The following is a 26,602-nucleotide window of genomic DNA, read 5'->3' on the forward strand; positions in this document are numbered from 1 at the left end:
TGATCTACAGACACTGCAAACATTGTAGTTTTTGACCTAGCGGCACAGGTATAAATTATTTGACCTTCCGGGACTGTTGACTTTCTGCAACGCGTCCTTGGTAACAAGAATACGTTGAATTTTATAGTACAGTAGATAGCTAGTAGTTTTAGCTTATCCGGATTGGCCTTGTCTGGACTCCTGCTAGTTTAAATTGGCAAACATGATTTTTTTTTGTGGCACAGTAAAGTCTGATTATCCAAGCTTAACAGGGCTGAGACTACCTCGGATAATCAAAAACACGGATAACACAGCGGTAAAAATTATAGGTTATAATTAGACAAAAATCATATTGACCTGGAGAATACGGTTTATTATTAGCCTAAAGTAATAAGTGATTATGATTAAATAAAAAGATATTTCTCTACCAACTCGTACCAACAATCGATTTATTACAGTAGAGTCCCGCAAACTCGGCACTGGATAACCTGGCAGTCTGGATAACTCGGCCATCACCTGGCTCAGAAAATTAGTGATTTTTTGAGTCCGAGTTAAACATGGACACAAGCCAGCTCAAGTAAAATCATTTGCAACTCGTACTAAGGATTTGTTGTACTATATCTGATGACTTAATACTGACTTGTAATATAAATCTAATTTAAAAATTCGGTTAAAACGCTTAAAAATTGTTTTACTCTTATTTTTAACTCTAGTTCCCGATATTTCACAAACTCGGCACCCTTTCAGTCCACATTACACAGAGTTTGCGGGACTCTACTGTATTGGTGGAACTCCATTTACCCAGCTATCAGTACTGTGGACCTGGAACAAAATTTTAAAAAAACCGCTATGTACAGTACTGCATTTGCCTTAGTTAACCCGGCGGCTCGTATAATCGGACCTCGGATAATCTCATTTTGCTTCTTAAGGCGTTCTTTGCAAAATCTGTAGCAATAATCATATAGTTCATAAAACCAGCCGACTGTATTTTTTTACGATGAGTTGTAACTTGTTTTAGACGCTCTCGTTTGTATTAGCGCGTGTTTTGACAAAACCGCTCACCGTAACAGTAAAATTTACATATATTTGCTCGACTCTCGATAGTCCGGATTTTTTGCAATCCAGAACGGACGTCTGCCAGATTAGTCCGGATGAGCGAGACAATCAGAAACTGGATTGATTGACGTAAGTTGCAATTATTAATTAAAACATCAATCCGTTTGCTACAAATCATTCTCTTTAGTTGTAGACCTATCTATGTGTGCTACTCACAGATGGTAGTTGTGGCGGTGGTGGAGGTGGGGGAGGGGGAATAGTTTCTTTCTGTGTCCAGTTACGTGTTTGAGGTTGATGAGAGAAGCTGGCGAGATAGTCAGGAGCTGCCACTGTCTGAGTACTGACCGACTCCTCACTCACCACACCCACTCCCGCTCTACGCTCCTCCTGCAGAGAAAAGGTAAAAGTCACATACAGGGATTTAATACTTTAAACTTACGACTTGATACAGTACCAGAAACTTAAATACAATTGACATACAAGGAAAACCATCTCAAATATTGAGAAAATAGCTCAAAAACGAAAGTACAAATAAGGAACTAAAGCTGGAACTAAAGTACAAATGTGTGACAGTGTAGTAGTGCACTGTACTTAAAATACAAAAAAAATTCCTCCTTGCCCTCGATGTGCCCTGCACCTCTTGACTAAGATGATTCTTACGGAACCCCAATAAAAAAAGTCAAATAAAACGGTAAAACAGTTTTGTGTTAAGCTATTCAGATAATTCTTCAACAAAGTGCAAACATTTTCAGTAGAAGTAAAGAGGGGTTTGAAAAATGTGTTCTACTGCAATACCCTTTCAAATTTAGCCCAGTTGCTACTTGTCAGGGCTTACCAGCCTATGTTTACCTGAGAGGAACGAGATGCCAAGGCGTGTATTGTAGAAGACAGAGTGGCCTGCATGCCAGGGTCTGGACATGAGCTGAGCAGTCGTAGGTCCTTGAACAGCTGCAGTAGGTATTGTGGTCTCCACTCATTCACTGATATCAGAGCTGCGACCTCAGAGTACACACACTCCTCCAAAGTGTCCCCACTACCACTGTAGACAAAGTTACACTCTTGTCAAATATAATTACAGTGCATTGACACAATTTTGTTTGTTGTAATTTTGTTTGGTAACGAAGAAATTTTATATTAAGGTAAGGTTGAAAGAGAGTACAAGAATGTTTGACGAGCCTTCGATGATGATTAAAGGACTTTTGTAGCCTACAGTGCAATTGATCAAATATGTGTTTTAGCTCTCATTATCATGAAAACATTAAACTAAAAGTATTTAACTGATCATATTTGTTTGCAGAACTTAACAGGAAAAATGTTACTCAATACAATTAGGGCAAGGAAATTTGATTTGATCTTTTGATTGAATGCCTGAAAATTAATTTATCTCTACTCTGTTTACTGTCCTGTACTTTGTCAAGTGTGGTCATGGTTTTAGTGCATACAAAATACAACGAAGTTTCAATTGTGGTCTACCTCAATTGTCCAAATGCATCATCTACCACTGTCTCAGTGACATTTCAAAAGTTAGTTTAATTATGCGTTCAAGCATTTCAGGTTTCAATAGATACAGTGGAAAGAGGTCAAAAACTAATTACACTAATGAAATGAAAAATTCCTCCCAATCTTCCAGGTTGGGTTTAAATAGTCATGGATAAGATACAAAGATCCTAGTCCAGTAAAAATCATACCGGTACCAAATCTTAAGATATCTAAACACCTCCAGTTTCAGAATTGCTCAACAATACTCAAATTATACTTTGTACGTAAACTCATAGTACATATACAGTGTAATATAATGTAAGCTTAAGACTTGTAACACCCACCTAGCATCAGTCTTACAGTCCTTGGAGAGGTTGCCTCGGTTGTCCTTGCGTCTGACACCCTTGTCTGAGGCCATGAGACAGTAACCGTCCCCGATGCAGTTCTGTTGTTGGTGCAGATTGTTGCTGTTGTTGCTGCTGTTGTCGCTGATGCTGTTTATGTTGCGAGGATGCCTCCTCGGCAGGTTGATTGCCCGAGAACTGTCAGCTTCCGTGTTGCTCTATTGAAAAAATTATTGGTTCTCATGTAAATATTTGGCTAAATCTTAAATTAATTTCTACAAACAGATTTTTCTTAAGATAAAGCTTTCTCATTACTATGCAAGAACATACCATTTAGCTAGCCAGCTATATGATGACTTTATTAGGCCTATACTTAAACTAAATTGTAACAGCTCACAAATTAGCTACAATACTATCAGTTTCTTATGTGTATTTATGTTTTGGTAGGCGTAACTACTAGTGAATTGATCAAAATTCACATCTAAGTGTAGGCTTTGGATTGTCATACCTCGCTGGGTTCAGTATGATAGTTGTTCAGCTGGCTGATTTTGGCCTCCCTGGCCGGGATGTCGATGTAGTTGCGCTTGTGTTTGTTTGCACCGCGTGGAGCCTCACAGTCGTTCACCAGACGCATACCTTCTGACTCACTATATGTGTTGTTGTGTGGAGAATACAAAACTTGTCTGCCTGTAAATCAGATATATGTACAGTTACTGAAGTCACACTGTGTTTGTTTGCACCGCGTAGAGACTCGACGTTCTGTACCCACGAGCACCTCAGCTTCCACATGCACAGAAGCGCACAGAAGGCCTTGGAACAGCTCCTGGGATAACAGCTTTTTGTGTAACAGCTTCACTGTATATCTTTATTGGACCTGGTTAGATAGTTATTTCTTTTAACAGTTGCGAACTGTGCATTGTAATTTTGTAAAGGTGTTTATTCTTTACTGTTTGTTTACTTTTGACTTGAGCTTTGAGCTGATTGAAAAGGTGTTTCATGATTATGAAAATTAAAGTGCTGTGAGTGTAATGAACTGACTCACTATAGGTGTTGTTGTGTGGAGAATACACCACTTGTCTGCCTGTAAATCAGATATATGTACAGTTACTGAAGTCACACTGTGTTTGTTTGCACCGCGTAGAGCCTCACAGTCGTTCACCAGATGCATAGCTTCTGACTCACTATAGGTGTTGTTGTGTGGAGAATACACCACTTGTCTGCCTGTAAATCAGATGTATGTACAGTTACTGAAGTCACACTGTGTTTGTTTGCACCGCGTGGAGCCTCACAGTTGTTCACCAGATACATAACAATGAAGTCAGGTAAAAATTCTATAAATGTAATAGATGCAGATATGAGTCATGCTATAGACGAGCTGTGGGCAGATCGCACACTAGCTTTTGGCCACTCATGATCGGCAGATTTCAACGATCCCAAGCATATGTCTGCTGGTTTAGCATTGGTGTTTAGACACAAATTTGGCAGACCACAAATGACAGACTTGGATGGCAACAATTGAACTTGTCAAACACCGTTGAATGGAGCTGCAGTGTAACAATGTAAATGATATGTGTAACAAAAATTTTGTGTGGTTAATGCATTTAAACACTGAATGAGGGATAATTAATACAAAAATTAACCAAAATTAATTTTAGATAAATCAAACATTTCAATTATTTGTTTAAATGAACATTGGCTTGGAAATTATAATATTGGCATTCTAAATAGTTTTACAAACTAAACTCGGCTCATTTTTATTGTAGGGAAGAGGGGACGAATGGGGGTTCTTGCATTATGATAAGTTCAAATTTGAAATATAGTGTGTGGCATGATTTGTGTGTTTTTAATAAAGATTCTGTCTTTGAAGTTTATTGTATTGAAGACAATAATAGGTTTTTTACATACCTCAGTCAAATAGTCCAAAAATGGTAATGCTCAACAGCTTACATGTTTCGTTGCGAAGACAACATTATCAAAGCTTGCAACTCGTCAAAAACACATTTAAAACACGAACACGAACACAGAAGACATTAATACGGTACGAATACACAATTGACATTTAGATAGCGCTATCATAATACTGATTTGGTCCGGCGCGGCGCGGGGCTGGTAGCAGACATGTCTGCTACCAGCCCCGCGCCGCGCCGGACCAAATCAGTATTATGATAGCGCTATCTAAATGTCAATTGTGTATTCGTACCGTATTAATGTCTTCTGTGTTCGTGTTCGTGTTTTAAATGTGTTTTTGACGAGTTGCAAGCTTTGATAATGTTGTCTTCGCAACGAAACATGTAAGCTGTTGAGCATTACCATTTTTGGACTATTTGACTGAGGTATGTAAAAAACCTATTATTGTCTTAACAATATAGTCCAGGGGCCGAAAACATGAATTTTTATTGTATTGAAATTGAAAGTTTAAATATTATTGCAGGTTCTGTTTATAGAACACCTCATGTTGAAAGTTTTAAATCTTTTCTTTATAAATTAGAGAGTTTATTGCAAATTTTAACAAAAGCCACAAAAACAAATGATATCTATATCACAGGAGATTTCAATGTGTAGACATTTTACAACACTGTAGCGAAAATAGACAAAAATCAGACTTTATTTCGTTTTTAAAACAGTATGGATTTAAATGCAATTTTTTCGAACAACATCTTAACATTTGAAATAAAATTTCAATAGCCAGTTACAATGAATATAGATTTGGGTCTCTCGAACAATAGGGCCTTATTTATGAATATTTAAAGTAAAATCGATGTCATATAAAAAAAGTTGAAATCAAAAATGTAAGAAACGAATATTAGGGAAAGAGCCAGCCTACTTTTTCCAATATCAAGGGGGCTGACAAATCCATTATAAATTCAAAGGAAATTGCAGAATATTTTAATAACAAATTTATAAATATAACAAATCAAATTGGATTTTCCTCTTCTGAAAGTGAGGCAGTACAACTGACTATAAAATCAATAGATCAAAAGCAGACCACAAAATTTGACTTTCAATTTATAGACGTGAAGGATGTTATTAAAATTATTAAATCTTTCAAGAATAAGAAGTCATCAGTCTGGGACGAAATACCACTAAATTTGGTCAAAATTGCTTCTAAATTCATTGCAGAACCACTCTCTATCATTATAAACCGTTTGTTGACAGACAACAGACGAAAACTAGACCAGCTCAACAAGTGAATTTGCGATCAGCTGTTGTCTAGTAGTACTTAAGAAACGAAGGATTTTATTCAGACAGGAATATTCGTTCGCACGCTTTCGACCAGTTAAAAACGCCGTTACCTTACACTCTACGTTCATCGTATTCCATACATCGATCGCCGATATTACGAAGGTTAGCTATTCCAATAGTTAGGCCATTTCTACGTTTTACTTTATTTTCGTTCAATTTCGTTTCAGAATTCGATTAGACAGATCTAAATTTAATAGCTTAGATTTTACCTACTTGAGTCTAGACCTGCCAGTTCCTGCCTGAACCGTGACTAGCGGTGGCTATAGTTAAGTTTTATTTTATCTAATTAGTTTCAAAATTAAGATTAATCCTTTCGCTTAACGAATAATTATTACGTACGTTTTAGTTAATTCGACGTTTAATTCCCCGAGACTTGTCATCTGAGTTCTAAACCCCGTATTTGGCAGGTGAAAGAATCAAGTCTGGGACTAGGGTGATTTGACAATCAGCTGCGAATATTAATATTAAATCTATTTTAAATCATATCACGCTAAATTCTCCGTTCAATTATATTAATTAGGCCCTGATGACTCTGTAGGAATTGCTTTTTACATTATATTCTATTTTATATTATTTATAGACGTCTTTAACCAAACAGTTTAAAGTTCAATACAAGTAGTTTTATCAAATTGGCTAAGATAGAATACTTGTCGGTTCTACAGAGTTAATCCAAAAGTTAGGCAAAATTTACCAAAACACTTTAGCGAAGGTGAGGAGGAAATAGCTCCTACTGAGTGTCTGCAGGATTTCGTGAGCGCTTCTAGAGCTCTGAGCCTTCGATTAAATTTAAATAAATTGATTAGTCAAAGCCGTGACAACTTCGTATCGACCCCTGGATTTTTCTCGGCTCCTTCTGAGCCCTCTGGGGAAGAAATTTGAGTGTGGCCTGTTCTAGGGGTAGGCCTAGCCTGACTTTGGTAAATAATAGTTTATTCCCCCCCCCCCTAGAATTTTGCGTCACACCTGAAAACTTAAAATATGCTGAACTAAAACCTCTTTTCAAAAATGGAGAGAGACAAAATCCAGACAATTATAGTCCGGTTTCACTATTACAAACATTATCAAAAGTGTTTGAAAAATGTGCTTCTCATAAAATATTTTCATTTCTGGAAACCCACAATATTTTTTCTAACAAGCAGTTTGGGTTTAGAAAGGGTCTAGGCACCATGAAAGCACTCTCAGTCTTGGTTGAGGATGTGTCATGGGCCTTGGATGGGTCACATAACACAATGGGTGTGTTTTGTGACTTATCCAAGGCGTTTGACTGTGTCAATATACTCATCAAAAAACTAGAATTATATTCCTTTTCTGTAATTCAGTATCATGGTTAAAATCTTACCTAAATAATCACCATCAGAGAACAGTCATTTGTAAGGATAATTTAAAAGCAAAATCAAAATGGCAAAAATTAAAAAGTGTGTGCCTCAAGGTACGATTTTGGGGCCACTTCTATTTATTATATACATTAATGACCTTCTAAAAAATGTTTCAAATAATCTAATTCTCTATGCAGATGATACTACTGCAGTAGTAAAAACAAAAAACAATTATGAATTAAAACATAAAATTGAAGAAAGCCTAACCGAATTAGGAAGTGGTTTGAGATCAATGGTTTGAAAATGAATGAAGAGAAAACGATTTTGTACACCTCAATCAGTTGCAATCATTGATCAATCCCAACCAACTGATGATAATGTAAAATTTTTAGGTCTGTATATTGCTACACATTTGACCTGGAGTAAGTGCATTCAGTCAGTATTGGAAAATAAAATTCAGCTTGTTTTCAAATATTGTGCTTAAGAAATTCCATGGATTTAAAAACTTCTATCATGCTATATTATGCATTCTTTTACTGAATAGCACAATATGGGATTATATTTTGGGGATTTTCCTCTAAAATTGAAAGAGTGTTTAAAATTCAAAAGAAAATTATAAGAATTATGACCTTTTTACCATGTAAAACATGCAAAACGGTTTTTAGAAAATTGAATATTATGACTATTCCAAATTTAATAATTTACAAAACATTGTTAGTGGTGCAGTCAAATTTTGATGACTATATTAGTGAAAACTTTGACCACATTTATAACACCAAATTTTATGAATAATTTTCAATACCCGAGACACAGTTTGAAGCTTGTAGAAAAAACTCATAAATATATGGGAAAAAAACTTTAATAAGCTACCCACAACTCTAAATCATAATGAATCTTTTAAAAGCAGCCTTGCTGATTTTCTGAGATGTAAAACATGTTTTACTTTAATTGTTCAGCAAATTTTTACAAATTATTTAAAGGTATTTTAGGGCACAAGACATATTATTGTATATTTTAGGTAAGTTTTTAATCATGAAAATGTCATCTGTTTTTTAGCTATGCTATGATTCAAAACGTTACGTGACAATAAAGAAATATTTATTTATGTACAGTTACTGAAGTCACACTGTGTTTGTTTGCACCACGTTTAGCCTCACAGTTGTTCACCAGACGCATACCTTCTGACTCACTATAGGTGTTGTTGTTTGTAGAATACACCACTTGCCTGCCTGTAAATCAGATATATGTACAGTTACTGAAGTCACACTGTGTTTGTTTGTACCACATGTAGCCTCACAGTTGTTCACCAGAGACATACCTCCTGTCTCACTATAGGTGTTGTGTTTTCAGAAATATATAATCAAATGACTATGACTACAAACTACTTGGTAAATATAAAATAGTTCGAGAACAAAGTAGAGAACTGGCATGCTACCTACCATGTGAAGGAAGAGACAAATTGTACTGGTGGCCGCTAGCTTCCCCCTCCCCCTCCTCCTGGTGTACCTGAGCTCTTGTCATCAGCTGATTTACCTCCCCCCGCACCAGCCTCTCCTTCCTGCTCCTGTACAAACACCATACAACAGTAAACAATCAATCAAAAACTAATAAACTTGAAACAGATTTTGTCTTTGTAAGCTGTGCAAAATAAAAAATAAAATAAAAAAAACTATTGACTTGGAAGGTAAAGAATGCGTGCATTTAGCTTGGTTAGGAATTTTTGTGCCATAAAATATGAAAAAAATGTAAAAACCGTTAACACTAAAAAGTCTAGTAACCCGGATCTAATTGCTGATAAATTGTAGTAAGCTGTTTCAACTAAACAAAATAATATGAAGACCAATTTGCTTGAAAGTAACAAACAAGTTGATGTATTTGGCTCGACCAAAAATTCTTAGAACATTTGGGGAACTCATTTTAATTAATTTTCTGAAACATCAGGTTTTAATAGGCGTATACAATATAATGAATTTACCTCAATTGTGTTTAAGGTTATTCTTAAATAGTAGTTTACACAACGATCACGTAAAGATAGTCTTAAAGGCTAATTACGCGAGTTGCATACACTACTTTACCTACGACCGTTTTTAAAATACTAACAATCAGTAGGCCTACTCATAACGTCTAAGAGAGGTTATGTTTTCGTTTATAACTTCTCACTGCCACTGATTGTGATGCAATGACTCATTGTCCCAACCACTCACTCATTGTATAATCAATTAAATTAGCCTTAACCATTTCAAATAATTAGGCTGGCCACATACTGCTGCAGTTGAGGCGAGGCAAGGCGACGTGAGGCAGTTTTCTCGACTTGCCTTGTCGTAAAGCGGACACACACAGCAGATGCTGAGGCAAGGCCACGCACACCTCGTGGACACTAGACATATAGCAAGTCCAGATTGGTGAAAGTCACGTGACCTTGCGCATGCTCAGAACCGGGACAGTAGCGAATCTCGATGAAACTAATTTTTGACTGCTTCTTTTTTTACGAAAGGCGACTTTCCGCCTCGCATCTTGCAGTGTATGGTACTCCGTAAACGCCCATGTGTTATTTGTCGTTCAAGACGCCTTTAGTCAAAATGTCTCGCCTCGACTGTTGCAGGGTGTGGTCGGCCTTACAATTTTACATCTTTTCTCTCAATCCTTGAACCTCATTGGGCCAAACCCCCAAAGCAGAATGGTTCCTACGTGTCTGCAACGGCCTGTGAAAACTTCAAAATGTGTCCGCAAGCGCTAAAACTAAAAAGCTAAATAATGACTTATATACCGGTGTATATATATATATCCACTCTTTAGGGGTACTAGTAATATAGTTAAATAAAATAAGTAAATTTCAATAACTTGTATAGCCTACTTTTAAAACAAAAACCTATTAAGGGGTAGGCATAATCAGGTTATTTAAATTTACTTTTTTTTTTAAATACGTATATATATATACACATACCTTAACAAGTGTTAAGCCACCTAATGTTAGTAACCACCTAATAAATACTGTATTCACATATAACAATAAGTTTAGGTTTAGAGTTGTAAAAAACATGGATTAATTTTTGTCAATTATACTGTTTTGTTTTTTATTGTATACAAAAAGTTTGTATACAATTTAATAAAATAAATAATATTTTTATTTGGTAAACTGAAAAGTTATTACAGTAAAACTTGAATAATTCGAACCTCAAGGGACCAGCTAAAAACTTTAAATTATCCAACGTGCAGAGGGAGTGAGGGAGTATAAGGTACAATGACCTTTGGGCGGAACACGCCGCGCCGTCTCAGTTGCAAGCAGGGTTGAGCTATTTTTAGAGTGACCGAGTGACCTTCAATGTTCTGCCGGTGGCGGGAGGGGAGGGGAGGCATGAGTCATCAGACAAAAGGCAGGTGGCGCGAGGACTTGCACTTGTTTTAACGCAAACATTTCGTCAAATTTTGCTTGGAATATTTTCAGTCGTAATTATTTAAAAAAATTATTTGCTACTTAAAAATTTGAATTATCCACGATATGTTTGCATTGATTACTGAAATGAAAAATGTTAGGAACACTGGAAAAATTCGTTTAAAGAAGATTTCGAATTAATGATCCAATCCAAACTAACATAGATGAAATATTATTATACAGTGCTAATGGTCCCATGGGTTGTAACTGCGATCGTAATTAAAAACGTAGTCCTCTCGTCCGATTGTAGTTGTGTCTAAAAATAGCGTATCGCTTATCGGCTATTTATAGACACAACACGTTTCTGGATACAGATAAGTCATTTCAATTCCAGGAAAAGATGAAGGATGATTAATAGTTTTGAGAATCGTATCTTTTTCACCTTACCGGGAAATTCCGAAACAAAAACTCTTTGCGCTCGATAAACGATTAATAATTTCCCGAGTTTTATCCCAAAACAATTTGCTCGAAACAAACAGAGCAGATAACACGCTCACGAGAAGGCCGAGAATACATTGTATATTTCACTCATTCGCAAAACCCATTACTCAAATAATGCCAACATTAGTTATAAATTTTACAGTAACAAAGGTCACGCACCCACGCACCACAGAGTTAACACAATAGGGCTGGAATGTCTTTTCTCTTCCGAAATCAACAACGTAATGGCGTTTTTCTATTTCGCAACACTATCGCCAGATACGGTACAGTGCGTCTTCATAGCTCAGTCATCCGCGCGCACTTGTAAGGTGGAGGGAGGGTGGTTGCTGTCTGTCAGGTGACTGCGCCGGGCCAATGGGAGAGCGGTAGGAGGGTGTGGCCTGCAGACAGATACCGAGCGGAGCGGCAGACGGCATCCGGCTGTCGAGCAGCGCGGTTCTCTCCTCTTCGACGTGATGTGTGTAGTATGTAGCGTGTTCACTCGCGCCCGCTTTTCTTTTACTTTGCGATCTTTTTTTTCGTTTAACCGGTAAATTTTGTCCGCGGACAAAGTATTTTTATCTATATTTATCGAGATATTAAAAAAAAATAATTTCAAGCTCGTAAATGTGTCCGCTTTACTTGTCTTTAACTACTTTTACTTTAACTTGGTCTTTTACAAAAAAATCCCAGAAGCGCCTTACAGTAGAACCTCGGTTAACCGAGCCTCGCTTAACCGAGACTCCGGGTTAACCGAGGCCGTCCTCGAACGATTTTTTTTATTTAAAAAGCAAAAGAAACACGCACAAACTACGTACAGTAATGAGCGTTTGGGTGCTCCTTTTATCGCAATACGCACGCTAGCCTGCAATAAGTTAAAACTACTGTACAGTAAAATGTTGGCAACTGTTGTGTTTCCTCGGCCAAATATTTGCGTAGCTTAGCGCTTATCTTTGCCGAATGCATACGGCACTGTCACCCGACACCGCTCGCCAGAGCAGCTGCAGGTGTTGTAACCCGACACCGCTCGCCGCCGGACCAATGCGAACTGTTTCAATGCCGAGACGCGACTGACTGAGCCACTCGCTCTCCCCACCACCCCGATTCGACAAAAGTTTTTTTTACAGCGATGAATCTGATGGGGCGACTGAGAAAATATCACATACAGAAGGTCTAAGAATGATCGAGGGAGCACTGGCATCACTGAGCTATAATTCTAACTGGAGGTAGCACTGAATGTCAAAGATGCGTGTCGCCAGCCGCCATGTTTGCGTGAGGTGTGAGTTAAAATGAAGCCATGTTATTGGATGAAAAAACTCACTGCTATGGAAACCTAGTTATAGAAGCCATGTTATTGGATGAAAAAACCTGCTGCTATACCAACCTAACAAAATCAGCGACACGCTTTTGACAGACTTCTGCAATGGCAGTGCTACCTCCAGTTATAATTTTAGCTCAGTGACTGGCATACATTGAACAACAAGAAACCGCAACAACAAACGATTTAGTTTGGCTGCGACGCTGGCGCAACAGGGCGGCTAGCCTAAGATCCTCTAATCTAAGTCAAAAAACAATAACTGATTTCTTTGGGAAAAAAGATTAGCTTACTTTGTTTATTTGTGTACAATGTACAGTAAATTAATTTTCATTTCTTTGATTTAATTTTGTAAACAGGAATACTGTACTGTAACTAAACTTCTGTACATTGTGTAGCCTATATCATACGTATTCAGTTGTGCAATAAATTGAGTGTTATATTAAAACAGTGTTTAGTATTGTGAGTGTTACCGTTTCCTCTCACGTTTTATTGCGTACTAATAACATTTATTGTACTAATAAACTAAACAACAGTTCAGTTAATAACTTTTGTTCATGTTTTAGTATATCTTGAGCTATTTTTAGCCCCGGTAACGATTTTTAGGTTACGTTCCGTGTTATCCGAGGTTCGCCGTATCCGAGGTACCCTCGGTCCCAATTACCTCGGTTAACCGAGGTTCTACTGTATTACTTTTGAAAACAAAATTTTGAGAAGAATTTTTGGATCAGTAAAAGAAGGAAATGCATGGAGGATAAGGAAAAATAGAGAGTTAAAAGAATTATATGGTGAACCAGATATTGTGGGAATAGTTAAGAGTAGGAGGTTGAGATGGATAGGACATATTAACCGTAGAAGTGAGAGAGAGATGGTAAAGATGGTACTCAGAGGTATACCAGAAGGAAGGAGACCATTAGGTAGACCAAGAATGCGATGGGTTGATGAGGTGACGAAGGATTTGAGAGGAATGGGAGCAGACTTGGAGCTGGCAGAGGATAGACGAGCTTGGAGGCACATGGTTGGCGAGGCCAAAAACCACCTAGGTTTCCAATGGCCACAGGAGTAAGTAAGTAAGTAAGTAAATGTGTCCGCAGGCCCGCGTTTCTCGGCGTTTCGTGTCCGCGACAATGTCGCAACGTCGCTCGTTGTTCTGCTTTGGGGGGCCAAACTTGTACTGTAAAGTAACAAAACAATGCTGTTAAGCAAGCAAACAATACTGTTAAGCGAATCTTTTCAATTCTTAGAACTGAATTGAAAAGGCAATTTTTTTTTTTAAATAGCCATAGGTAATATACATACTATTTCATAACAAGGTTACTTTGAGGTTGAATCAAAAGATATGAATATTTTGTATAACGCTAGTCAACAATGTCCCTCACCTAGGAGGTGGAGGCAGCCCCTCATGATCTGTGTTGAGGAACCTCTCCATGGGTGTGCGTTGTGATTGTTGTTGTTGTTGTTGTGGTTGTTGTTGTTGCTGCTGCTGCTGTTGTTGTTGCAGGCCGTCATTGCTTTTACCACTGTTGCTAAGAAGATTCTGGCGAGAGTAGCTGCAAACATACGAATGGTCAACATTCAACAATATTGTCGTTGCAGCATAATCTGCCTTAAATTTCCAGTTGTTTTACTGAATTAGTTGCCATACAAACAGGCTCACAGCAAATGGAACTTTACACTCAGACCCACTCCTAACATAAATAACATTTTGGTTATGCCAAATGAGTACTTTTGTTGCTGCTAAAACCAAAAATAAAGTGGTACTAAACACCTGTTTATCATAAAGGCTTTGGTTCTGTGTAGTCAATGGTAATAGCTACTTCCCCGTTATGTTATAGTCCTTTACATTCTGAACAAAATGGTACAAATCCCATTTCTGTAAAAAATACGATTCAAAAGTTATTGTAAATTATGTTATTTTCCCATAAAAACCCCATAAAATAACAGAAAAATCAGATTTTCACCAAAAATGGCCCAAATGATTTTGATAAAAATTTAGTATGTCCTCCTTTAAATTCTGATCAAAATTGTACTAATCCCATTTCCGTATATTTACTCTATCAGCTTACACATGATAAAGGTTGTTGACAAACTTATGGGAGAAAGTATGTGTCAGAATGCTGATACCGTTTCTTATAATTGTATAGAATATAAAATTGATGAGTGAATTTAATTACATGGTAAATACATATAATTAGGATTGTGTTGATTCACAATAGCACCAGTGATTGGACATTGATATCGATCATCAAAAGTCGATGTCAATACACAACACATCTGCAAAGTTACCAATTTAGTTGCGATCCCGCATGATGACAGTGAGGTTTCCATGACCGCACCAGATAATGATATCTACACAGCCGTGGGAGATGATCAGAATTTAGCCGTGATTGGAGGAGACAAAGATAATGTCTTCCACAACCACAAGAGATGATCTCTATATTAAGCTTGGCTTGATAGAAAATAGTATGCTGGCACTTTTAATACAATTTTCTTTTTGATATTTGTTTTTAAGATCTTTCTTTACATTTGATATAGTAGGCCTAATTGTATTTAATGTGTTTAGAAGGGGTTGGATTTGAATTGGCTGATAAAATCTTTTCATTGCTGCTATAGGTATCGAGAATAGCGAATCAATTTTTTAAGGTATCGGTATCGAGTATCGATCGATTTTGGTTCCCACACATACATCTCTACATATTATAATTTGCTATTTATGTTGATTAAAACATGTGTTTAGTAAAAGTGTGAGATCAAATTAAAATAGAAAAGAAAACCATCACTACTTCACATTTTAAACCTCCTAGAAGAGCAGGAATCCAAACAACAAATAATAGCTTCAAAATGTTAAGCCAGCACATTCTAAAACTTTAATTATACATCTAAAACCATAGTGTGCATCGAACACCTACCTACTCATACAGCACACTCGCAACATAAACCTTTTTTTGGATCTAGACTAATGCAACCTAATTTGATTAAAGCTAAACATAAATTTCTTTCAGTTGCTATGTGTTAAAAGCAATCAGTTAATGAATGTTTTATTAAGTTTGGATTATTTTTTAACAGTTTCTGACCAATTCTCAGTTAATGACTATTTACTGCAAAACTGAATTAGTGACGCTATTAAATCAAGCTTGGTGGAAGTGCAACTCTGGTGAACACATGCACAAATCAAACCAACCATTTAAAAGTTAACCAACCTTTGATTCAGTTCCAGTGTTTGTGCATATGTTAAACCAGCAGGGGAAGAGAAGGGTAGGTGAGAGGACTGATAAACTGAATGGGAGGAAAATATAATATCTAAATGGAGGATGAAACTGAAAACTGGAGGCCAGTTTGGTAATAGCCGATTAAAAAATAAGAAAAGAAAAGTGGCAAGAAACGTAATACTAGTATGAGAGGTTTAGCCATTTAAAAACTAGTAATTTACAAGGAACAAATTATGAAAGATAAAGAAAAATATGTACAATTTTAATTTAGCTACAAAATTGATAACTTAATTCTATAAAAACTTTAATACTATCACTATTCTGCAATTGGAGATTTTAACTGCTGCTGCAAAACCTTCAACACAAGTAAAATCCTTTTTACAAAATTATATTTACCTAAAAAAAACTGTTGATAAAAATTACCTTCTAAAATTGTCCCAATAGTTGTTAGCCCTATTGCCTGGGGGAACCTGGTTATTCAGGGTAGTGGCAGGCTGTGGTTGCGGATGGAACGGCAAAAACTGTTCCGGAGGGTTAGGAAAAAAATTAACTGGAGATGGAAACTCAAAATTCAGATTGTTTCCGTAGGGTGGATACAGGTTGATAAAGTTGGGGTCTGTAAACTGGGTGTGGGGGTTGAAGTATATATTGGGGTTGGCAGGGTTTGTGTTGAGGGAGGGAGGGAGAGACAGAACTGTCGCAGTGGGAGAAGCTAACAGGTTACGATTGTTGACAGGGGGTGGGGAGGGGGGCGACTGAGGAGAGACTAGGTTAGGTAGGGAGTGAGCGCTCGACACTACGGCAGGTGGCGCGAGGGATGGCTTGACTGCCCCATGATTGTGGTTGTGGTTCTGGTTGTGCGCTCGACCCAAGTTGGAGGGAGGGGATGAAATTTCCACTTGTTGGGGGGAGAACTGAGCTGCCTCTGGGTTCTGGTGGTGCAACTGAAATATACAAACTTGTGTTTATGAAATGAAATTAAATGAAATTAAAAAAGTGCTTTATTAACACAAAAATAAACTGTATAAATACATATCAACTTATAACAAAACATAATCTTCTGCATAGCAAGAAACAAAATTAACTAAAAAAAAATAGCACTTTTCAGCAAAGGTCATGACAAACTTGTGTTTATAATTAATCTACAACTGGATTCAAAGAGCAGAGTAACAATGCAATTAGATCTTTAAACAAATCAGAATAAGACAAAAATGTTTAATTTTGTTGACGAATTGGTTCCCACAAAATATCTTCAGCTAGGAAGAGGATTGGTTTGGAAATGGGATAAGGACATGGTGAGTATTTAGGATGTAGTTATATAGAAAAGTCTAGGTTACACCTTTATGGTATTTTTCACTAACAGTAGAACCCCCATATCCAACCCAATGCCCGACCATCTACTTGTTTCCCGTCTGGGGCGATAACGACGAGCGCGATCGGTTGACCTAAACGCTGATTGCAGATGATGCCGTAATCACTGCAGACAATTATCACTGTCGCTGATAACAGGTTTTGCCGTTGTTGCGGGAGATGATTACCGAAGTTGTAGGGACTGGAAGCTGCAAGTTATGCTCACGGTTGGTGCTACGGTCGCATCGCAGGAGACAATTAGCGAAATTGCGGAGACTGTAGGTTATGCTCATGGGTGTTTTTGTGGTCGTGGGAGACGTTTACCGAAATTGCAATGACTACTAGTTATACTCATGGTGGTTGCCATGGTCGTGGGAGACAATTACCGAAGTAGCAGAGACTGCAGGTTATGCTCCTCAAGATATCCGACCTTTTGGCCGTTCCGACCATGGCCCGGTCCTATCATGGTCGGATATGAGGGGTTCTACTGTACGTTTTTTAATTTCTTGAAAAGTTGGCAGCCTTTTAACCTGGAATCATGAAGCTCATAGAACTTGTCAAGCAAAGCAAGGAGCGAGTCAGTCTTAGTACCAATACAATCTAGAAATTAACAATACTGGTAGATTGTAAGTGGACGTTAACCCTCAACATCACTGCCTTGGTTTCAAAGTTATGATACCGAATGTGCCACCACCACCAACTTAATAATAAACTGTTTAAGACAAAAGTATATCAGGATGGAAGCAACTATGAAACAAAACAGCCAACGTAAAACAGATCGACTCTTTGTGATTGGAAAAACTATTTTTACACATTGTCTCAGTTGGGTAGTGAGCTGTACTGATGGATAAATTGTTTAAAATATTCAATAGTGGAATGGAAACAAAATTTTTAAATGGGGCAGTTAATGTTTTTCTGAACATAAAATGACATGCTGGATCAAAATCTGGAATAGTTATACTTGTTATGCATTCGGTATACATAAAATAATAAATAAACAAGAGCCAAAACTGATTTTAAAGCAATAGAACTAAAAGAAAAAGTTAGCACTCTTCATTTTAATTACATTACACTAAGTTATTAATGATAACGGAAGAAGTTGGTGCTCAAAAACTTATATGATTGAAAGAAATGAGTTGATACGATAAAGTAAGATACCTGCGCAAGGGTCTCTTTCAGTGCTGCCAATTCATGCTGTTGGTGCCAAATCAGTTGGCAACACTGGTTCAAGGAGTGAACCAACAACTGCTGCTGCTGCCATTGGCCTGCAGACGCAATGTACTGGCAATACGGACCTGTCCACATATTGAAATCAGCGATATGCGTAAACCAGGCTTTGAAATGGAAATTAACATTTTAAAAGAGTTTGTAGAAGCCGACTGTAGCCATTTAAAAATTTTCATTTTAAAGAAGGTAACTCAATTATTAACTTTTCAAGTCATAATAAACTAACCTAATACAACAAAAAGTGTTTCAAATGTGGACAAAAGTATATTTTATCCTTGTAAAAATGTATTGTACCATATTAAATTTGTTAGACTCAATCCTATAACAGCATAATTTACCCATAGAAAGTGTACATGAATGAGAAAGATTTAACTTGGTACAAAACACAAAACTTTACACTATACAATAATTAGATTATTGCACTGACATTATCACTATTTTCATCCAAGTAAGGTTTGAGTTGGACATAGAGTTGATTGGTTCAATTGAAACAGTGAAATTGATACAACTTCAACGTGATATTCTAATTTTGGTGGACAGAGTAAAGTTTTGTTTTTCTCATGCAAGACTGGTCTCTTTCCCGTTTAGGTATACCACAAAAATTCCTTCCTCTATGTTACATCTATATACCAATATTAGAAACTACAGCTTATTTAGGCCAATGTGATTCTGGCTATACTAAGATCATGATTTGTTCACTCACCCAATGCTGCAGAGATGGGTGGTGTGAGCCAAGGTGGAGGAGAGTTCTGTTGCTTCTCTACAAAGTTCTTGTACAATCCACTCATCTGTTGTAACTGACTCTGTAACTGAACAACATTGGAATATGAGTAGGATGGTTCAATAACATACTCGATCAGTCATTTGCATAACAACCTAATTGTTATTTGACACCTTATTGTCTCTTCTACAACTTGTGAGGAGAAACATTACAGTGGGCTGTATGGTGATAAAAACAAAAACAAGAATTTCTTAGAGAAAAAACGATTAGTACAAATAGAGGGTAAGTAAACACAACAAAAATGTCTGAACAAGATGATGCCCAGTCTGACTAAAAACACCTCATTTTTTACTGGTTGTGATGAAAGATGACCCAAATGATCCCTAAAAAAACATTAAACTACCTTGTCTTGTGTAACTGTAGCATTTGATCATAAGTCTTAAACAATCAGTCATATTTGATAAAAAAAAGGGAATTAAAAATAAATTTGTATGACGTTGTGAAAGATAAAGTGGAAGAAGAAACACAACAGAGAACTAATAACACTTCATAAGGATTCAGATGTAATGTTTGAGTTACTGAGTGTAAATAAATATTAACGTGTGTTCTATGGCCAACCTGTATTTCTTAAAGGTAAGCTAGCTGCTATCCTCTTAATTATACAATTCAAAAGGGGCAACTGAGGAAGATTCAGGAGATGGAGAGAGGCAAAGCTTTGTTTGTGCGGCAACAGAGAAGTAAGATACAGAGGAAACATGCTTTAGCTCTGGAATGGTGGGGAGTTTACACTAGTACCAAGCCAGGAAGCACCCGAACAGCTATTGTTTGCAACAGCAGTTGTGGCGCACAGGCCCACGGCGAAGGGGGACGACCAATAGAATTTTCACTAGACACAAGCGACTGGTGCTAGACACGACTTAAGTGTGTCATTCAATGTATCCTCTGTATCTTAACTTGTCTATGGTGCGGCTAAGTATCTACTCATATCTAGGAGTAAGTAAGTAAGTTGTGCAAGATACCTGACTGATCTGCTGAACGACCCAGTGAGTGTCAGGTTGAGGAGGGATGTCAGCAGTTGGTACATTGTCCCCTCTCTCCCCTCCCCTCCTCACCTCCTGTGGCACATAGGGCGTGGACCAGCTGTACCTTGACGCACTACCTAACAGTTCAACATTACATTAATTAGTAATACTAAACTAGTAATAGTAAAATCATTTTGTTACACTACAACAAACAATTAGTTTCAATCCAACATAGGAAACAGATTTAAAAATAATATTGATAAAAAAATGTTGATACGCTATATAGTGTTTTTTTTTAAAGTTCTTTTAATTTTGGATATTCCCTTAAACATGAAAACTGAGGCCTGTGTGTGGAATATACATCAAAGCAAGGATTTCTGTGAAAGAGAACAATTCAAGATTGATACATCTTTGGTTGGGGCATAGGGAAGCTACTCTATGAAATTAAAGTCAGTTTTTAGCGGACATTTAAATACTCAGCAAATTGACATACTATTGTAAAATATTTGCATTAAAATTTAAAACTTAAAGCTAAGTCAATAGGTGCATCATTGTTGCAACTTGCCAATTTTTAAATTAATTTAATACAAATTTGAGACTGAAACTTCTATTGTAATTCATGGAGTTCTCCTTTTTGAAAAAAAACCCAAAGTTTATGTGTTTATCTCTGTTTTTATGTAGTTTTAGTTTTCGGGTTTAACAAATTATTGAATGAACGAAGTGAATTCTCATACTGGTGTGAAATGCATCTTTATGTTGATCGAAATCTCGAGAATGACTAAAGTTATAAACTTGATGTGTTGCACAAAGATTCTATACCACTTTATCTTGCGACCATTATTTGTTCAAAAATATTTGTTCCGTAATTATTATAAAATCTTAAAAAAACATTTTTAATTTTGTCCCATAAGATTAACATTATGAGCTACCTTCTTCTTCTTTTTATTTGTTTACATTTTACGACCTACAATTTTGTCGTTTACTTGAGACAAAGAGAACGACTATTCTTTCATCCATAGAGTAACAGTCATGCCGTATTCATATTATAACTCTACAATTTCTAGGATAATAATGTATTTACGAAAATACTGGCAGGAGTTAACAAATTATCTACTAAAATGTATCGCAATTGATTGAAAAATAAATATTTACATGTTTATTCTACAGGCTACGTTTCTTCAGTAGGCTGTGCTATATAATAAGTACGACGCGACGGTAAACGATGCCGTGGGTGAAAGTCTACTATATTGTTGCCTAACTTGCTAAAAGCTGTTTTATCTATGCTAAAAGTTAAGTGTTATCTTTGACTAATTAATATTATATTAGATAAGATTTTACTATCTAATAATCAATGGTTTTAGTTATTTTCGTTCTGGTTGTTCTAAATTAAATTTCATTAAGGCCTCGCGTCGGTGACTTTATCTATTCAGTCAGTCATTCAAATGTTGCCCCAAAATATTTATATAAGTTACTGTACTTTCATATTACTATATAATGATATAACATAAGTACTAAGATTTTTTTATCAAATAAGGTTTTTTTTTCATTTAATATATCTTTTTTCATCGGTCGTCTGCAGTTCACTCTCTAACTTAGACAGAATCAGAATCAGAAATGAAATGCTGCCAGCTGCCTTAAGTTAAGTTTAGTCATAGAACATACTCCTCAAGGTTTGTTTAGTGCATTCTGCTATTGATGATAAGACGGCAACCTAAGTAGGTTTTAAAGGTTTGTGAATAAAATCCTATCCATTTAAATTACGTAGGTAAGTAATGCAATTAAACTGCATTTTAGATTCAACTCAAACCTCATCCATTAAGTTAAGGTTAACCTAGAACAAGTAGACTCAGTTTGATGAAGAGCGGATGAAACCATATGAAACTCAGCCAATGGACAAAAGAATAGGCAATAGGAAGGAGCTTTCCCGAATTTGGTCTGAATAAGTGACAAATTTTAGTGAGTTTAATATTGTACTCTCAGTCGACTATGTGCCAACTGAGCTTATGGACCCTTCATCAAGTATTGAACACTAAATACTGTAGGTCAATCAGTGGGGACCTACTGCTTCAAAGAGCTAGCCCACTTATAATAATGCTGCTAAGGGCCCATAACAAAAGGATTACGCTTAGATAACCAAGAAGAAGTGAAGACATACGGTACGAGCAGACATAACATTGGGCTCACAGGTCTTCATCGATTGTACCAAGACCAAGGCAGTGGAAGAATGGTGAGACAGACAATCAGAATGCTGAGGTAGATAATCTTAACTTCAAAGTATAGCCTAAACAGTATAAACTTTTGAAGGAAGGCGGTGAAGCGAGGAAGTGCTGTGTCATGTTTAAAGTTGTTTTGTGTAAAGTGTGTCTGTTGACAATAATTGCCTAGACGGCCGTGTTGCCTAGCCTAGGTATGACCTGTCAAGTGTTTTGTTAAAATCTGTGTCTAATGATGTCACAGTACTATGCTTATTTGTTCATACAACAATCTATGTTTAAGTTAATGTGTTTTTCACCGTCAAAGAATGTAGGCCTACGGTAGAAAGTTTAAACTAAGAAAGGTAGGCCTTAATATAACCCTAACTTACCTAAATAGACCTAAAAAAGTAGTAGCCTATAACTTTCTTTTAGCTACTAGATCTGTGTCCTTATAGTAAACTAGGTCTACTTAGATTAAGTTACCCATCTTCAGGGGAACAGTTTCGCAGAGAACCTAGCCTACGATAATTTACCAGATGAAATATTTTTGTTTAACTTAATATACCCTATATGCGATAACTTATCGTAATCGGTTCACTTTTAGGCGATACAACTTACCGTACCCACCTATTTATCATGTAGGCCAAGGCCTATTTCAATATTGAACAATTTATGCCTAAGATCTTTTTTTAAGGAGACTCTTTACACTGTGTAGCTTACTTTTTAGTTTATAATAGGCCTAATAACAAAGGTAACATTTCTAAAAATCAACATGAATCTTTTGTGTATGATTTGTTAAAAAGATAAATTTTTAAACACATAAGTTAGCCTACGGTAAGTTAACTTTGATCTTTTTCATGAGTTTATAAAAATGTAGGCTAACTATCTTACCTACTGGGTAAGTTACAGTTCCGCAGAGAACCAACAATAACTTACTTCTTTTATCAGATGAATAACTACTTAACGGTTTGAATTTAACTTAACTTAATATCGTAGGCCTAGGCCTATTGAATTTAAGCTCATCATACATTTACCATGTGATATAAATAAAAAAATAACGTTTAAAAAATCCCACTCCCCAGAGCCATAGGTAAGACCTACCGAGGTAACCAAACATTAAAGAAGCATTTTATTGTTTTATCCTTGGTTGTTTAATGTTTTGTTATTAGGTAGGCCTAGGCCTATTTGTTTTGTTTCTTTTGGGTACACTTCCATATCTGTTGGCACAAACAACCGAATGAGTAATATCGATCGATATATCGAATTAAACAATCGAATAATCAATATTACTCATTCGGTTGTTTGTGCCAAAGATATGAAGGTACCCTTTTTTTAATAGGCCTAACTTATAATTTATTTTTGGTCAATTGTAAGTTATTCCTAGACAGTAGTTTAGCCTAATTTCTTAAATATGAACAAAAACCGTACCAACCATAAATCAATTTGATGTTTAGCGACATACATTGGAAAAAAAGAATTGTTTGTAATCGAAAAATTGAATCGGATAAATATTGATATGCATTGTTAAGATTAAATGTATTTAACTTACTCATCCGATAAAATATTTGGCAATTATTTAGTATGTCTACATTGAGAAATTGTGTAATTTTTAGATGTTTACTTACAGTATTTTTCACGCTGATTCCAAAAATGCAATTCGTTTTTGTCGGAAAGATTCCTAAATGGATGTAAAACGAAGGCTAAAATTACGAATCTAAGGTTCATTTCGCGGTTCGGATGGTAATATGGCGTGGTCTGGACGGGTCCGAATGTGGGCTGAGGACTGTATGAGCAAAGCAAACAGCTGTTTATACTTAACTCAATGCGGAATTAAATCAATTTGTTTTGAAACTAAATAATCAGCTCTTAGTTAGGCATGTGGGGAAGGTAGGTTGGGTTTTATGCGAATTTGTGACTGTATTAGCCTAAGTGTTTTAGGTTCGATTAGGAAGGTAAAGTTTAGGTTATAATGAACCGGCTCATTAATTTATGCTACCTGCAGACTGTCTTTGCACAATTAAAATAGTGGTTGAAACACAATTAAATAAAAATATAAAAAATGCTTGCAAATAAAACAAATTGAAATATTTATCTTGTTGTTTTTACCTTAAATTCAATTTCCATAGGTAGGCCTACAGTACTTTATTTGTTTCTATATACAGGCTTCTATTCTTCTGGTAAAATGGTCCTACAGGTTAAAATACTTAAATAATAACATTGTTATGCATTTTAAATAGTAACATTGTTTTGCATCATTCCCTTAAGAAGGAGTTCCAGATTACTTATAAAGAAAATGATTTTTATAAAATAAAAGAGAATAGCCTAAGATGTTTTAACATTAAAACCTAATGAACTATGCATGAACAAATCAATAAAAATTAAAAAGTGAAAAAATTGTTAGTAAAAGTTTTGAATATGCCCGACCGGGATTTGAACCAGGGACTCTAGCGTTGAACTCCGATCACTTAGCGACTACACCACGCACGACCACTTCTAATCACGTATTGCAACGAAAGCCATTACCAATACGAGAATCTAGGTCTCGTAATTAAGATAACTTTCCCAAAAATTGTCTTGCTCGGTAGAACTTTTACCAAACGAAATTCGACTGACTACAACAGTTCCTACAGATTTAACAATTTATTGATCTCATAGGCCTATCTATCAATGAAGTGAAAAATTGGAATATTTTAAAGAAAATGTCAAGAGGGGTTCACCAGTTAATTAATAATTAAAAAAGTAAGCCATAGATAAGTTTGGCCTACACCCAATGTTATCGTAGGCTAACTTAAGTACTTTTACTTTTTTTTATGGTCCTTTACTTATGCTAAAACAAATAGTTTGCAACCATATGACACAAAAACAACATTGATTGTGAAAGGCCTACAATAAACAACACTCTACAAACTAAACAAATCAAAACAATTTTTTTTACTCATGCGTTAATTTAGTTAAAGTTTTTTTCATTTTCTCTGTCAATGGTTGGATTGTATAAGAATAAAGTGTGGATAACATTAAATGTTAGTTTGTCTCTTAAAACACAAATTTTACCAATTTCATATTCCATATCTGGTCAGATCTGGATGCCAGATACGACGATCAGATCTGGATGCCAGATACGATCAGATCTGTGATGCCAGATCTGAACTAATTCCATATCTGGTTAGATATGGGTGCCAGATCTGGAATATGTCCAGATATGTCATCCCAGATCTGGCCAGATATAGAATCCAGATCTGGGACCAGTCCACTTTTCCATAAGGGTTACTAACACCATTTTATGGCATCAAACTATTGAATATTATTAATAAGAATTCCGAATTAACCACAGTACTCAAATTGTCATTCGCGATAGACCTAGGGTACTCTTGCATTACTTGCTCTAGCTTTTATAATTAACATTATTTATTCAATTTATGATAGGGCCAGGGGCCATCACATAAAGTTTAAAATCTTGTAAATTTTATGTTTTTTTTTTAAATTGGTATGGTTGATATAGGGGATAGAGTCTTACTGTTATTCAGTGCTCGATTTGGGGGGAATGCAGTGGAACGGAGTTCCGGTACCTCTCTTTCAGAAAGATAAAAATATTTGCATAAATAGGTACCTACATAAATTGATATTTCATTTGACTTCAGTTAAAAAAGGTAGCCTTAAAAAAGAATTGAAATGAATGATAAACGGTTTGCTGAATATAAGAAAGAATGGTATAAATATTAATAATTCTCTCAATGCACCGTAACAACGTGGTTACAACGAGGTTTTTACCAAAAAGTTTGCCGAAATCTTTAAAATTTGAATTCAGGGGATTTTGCGGGTAATCAAGACTTGATTCCGGCTAATTCCGGGGATTACCACCGGATTTTGCGGGTAAAATGAGCAAGTTGTGTTGACAACGCTGGTCATCACTGCCACTGTCGCCACACAAACTTGCGGCGGGCCGCAGAGGCATTGGAGTTGGAGTCTAAACCTTCGCTAAATCATCACGATGTTGTCCCCTGGCACTGCGGAGTGGGGGAAGCACAATTTTGGGGAAGAGAGTTCTATTGGCTGAGGGAACAACCATTACCGAAACGATACGATTTGGAGCCATCGGCCTCCATGGACTAATGGATAACGTGCCGGGCTGAGAAACTGAAGATACTAGGTTGAAAACCTCTCGGTGGCCATTACTTTTTGTCTAAGATTTTTGCACTATCAGCAAGTTTGGTTAGGTTATGACAGTTTAATTTGATAGTTAAAACATTATAAAATTCAATTTGAGCTATTATAGTTTTAGAACTATTTTTTTCC

At 36.3% G+C, this 26,602-nt stretch overlaps 1 protein-coding gene across 4 annotated transcripts in view; it reads right to left on the minus strand.

Annotated features, from left to right (window-relative positions):
* Positions 1-26,602, minus strand: part of LOC128989579 (pericentriolar material 1 protein-like) — a 69,220-nt gene that overhangs the window by 16,026 nt on the left and 26,592 nt on the right. For all 4 annotated transcript variants that reach the window (XM_054411492.1, XM_054411489.1, XM_054411490.1 and 1 more), the window contains 10 exons: positions 20,112-20,251; positions 19,075-19,180; positions 18,303-18,439; positions 16,218-16,738; positions 13,965-14,135; positions 8,857-8,981; positions 3,367-3,545; positions 2,859-3,076; positions 1,885-2,074; positions 1,252-1,422 (listed from right to left, as the gene is read on the minus strand). In XM_054411492.1, coding sequence (XP_054267467.1) covers positions 1,252-1,422; positions 1,885-2,074; positions 2,859-3,076; positions 3,367-3,545; positions 8,857-8,981; positions 13,965-14,135; positions 16,218-16,738; positions 18,303-18,439; positions 19,075-19,180; positions 20,112-20,251 — 1,958 coding nt within the window. The remainder of the gene's footprint in view (positions 1-1,251; positions 1,423-1,884; positions 2,075-2,858; positions 3,077-3,366; positions 3,546-8,856; positions 8,982-13,964; positions 14,136-16,217; positions 16,739-18,302; positions 18,440-19,074; positions 19,181-20,111; positions 20,252-26,602) is intronic.

The sequence above is a fragment of the Macrosteles quadrilineatus genome, unplaced genomic scaffold (assembly GCF_028750875.1).
Source record: "Macrosteles quadrilineatus isolate MER2022 unplaced genomic scaffold, UCM_ALF_1.0 Scaffold_3__2_contigs__length_128488019, whole genome shotgun sequence".
NCBI classification, from domain to species: Eukaryota; Metazoa; Arthropoda; class Insecta; order Hemiptera; family Cicadellidae; genus Macrosteles; species Macrosteles quadrilineatus.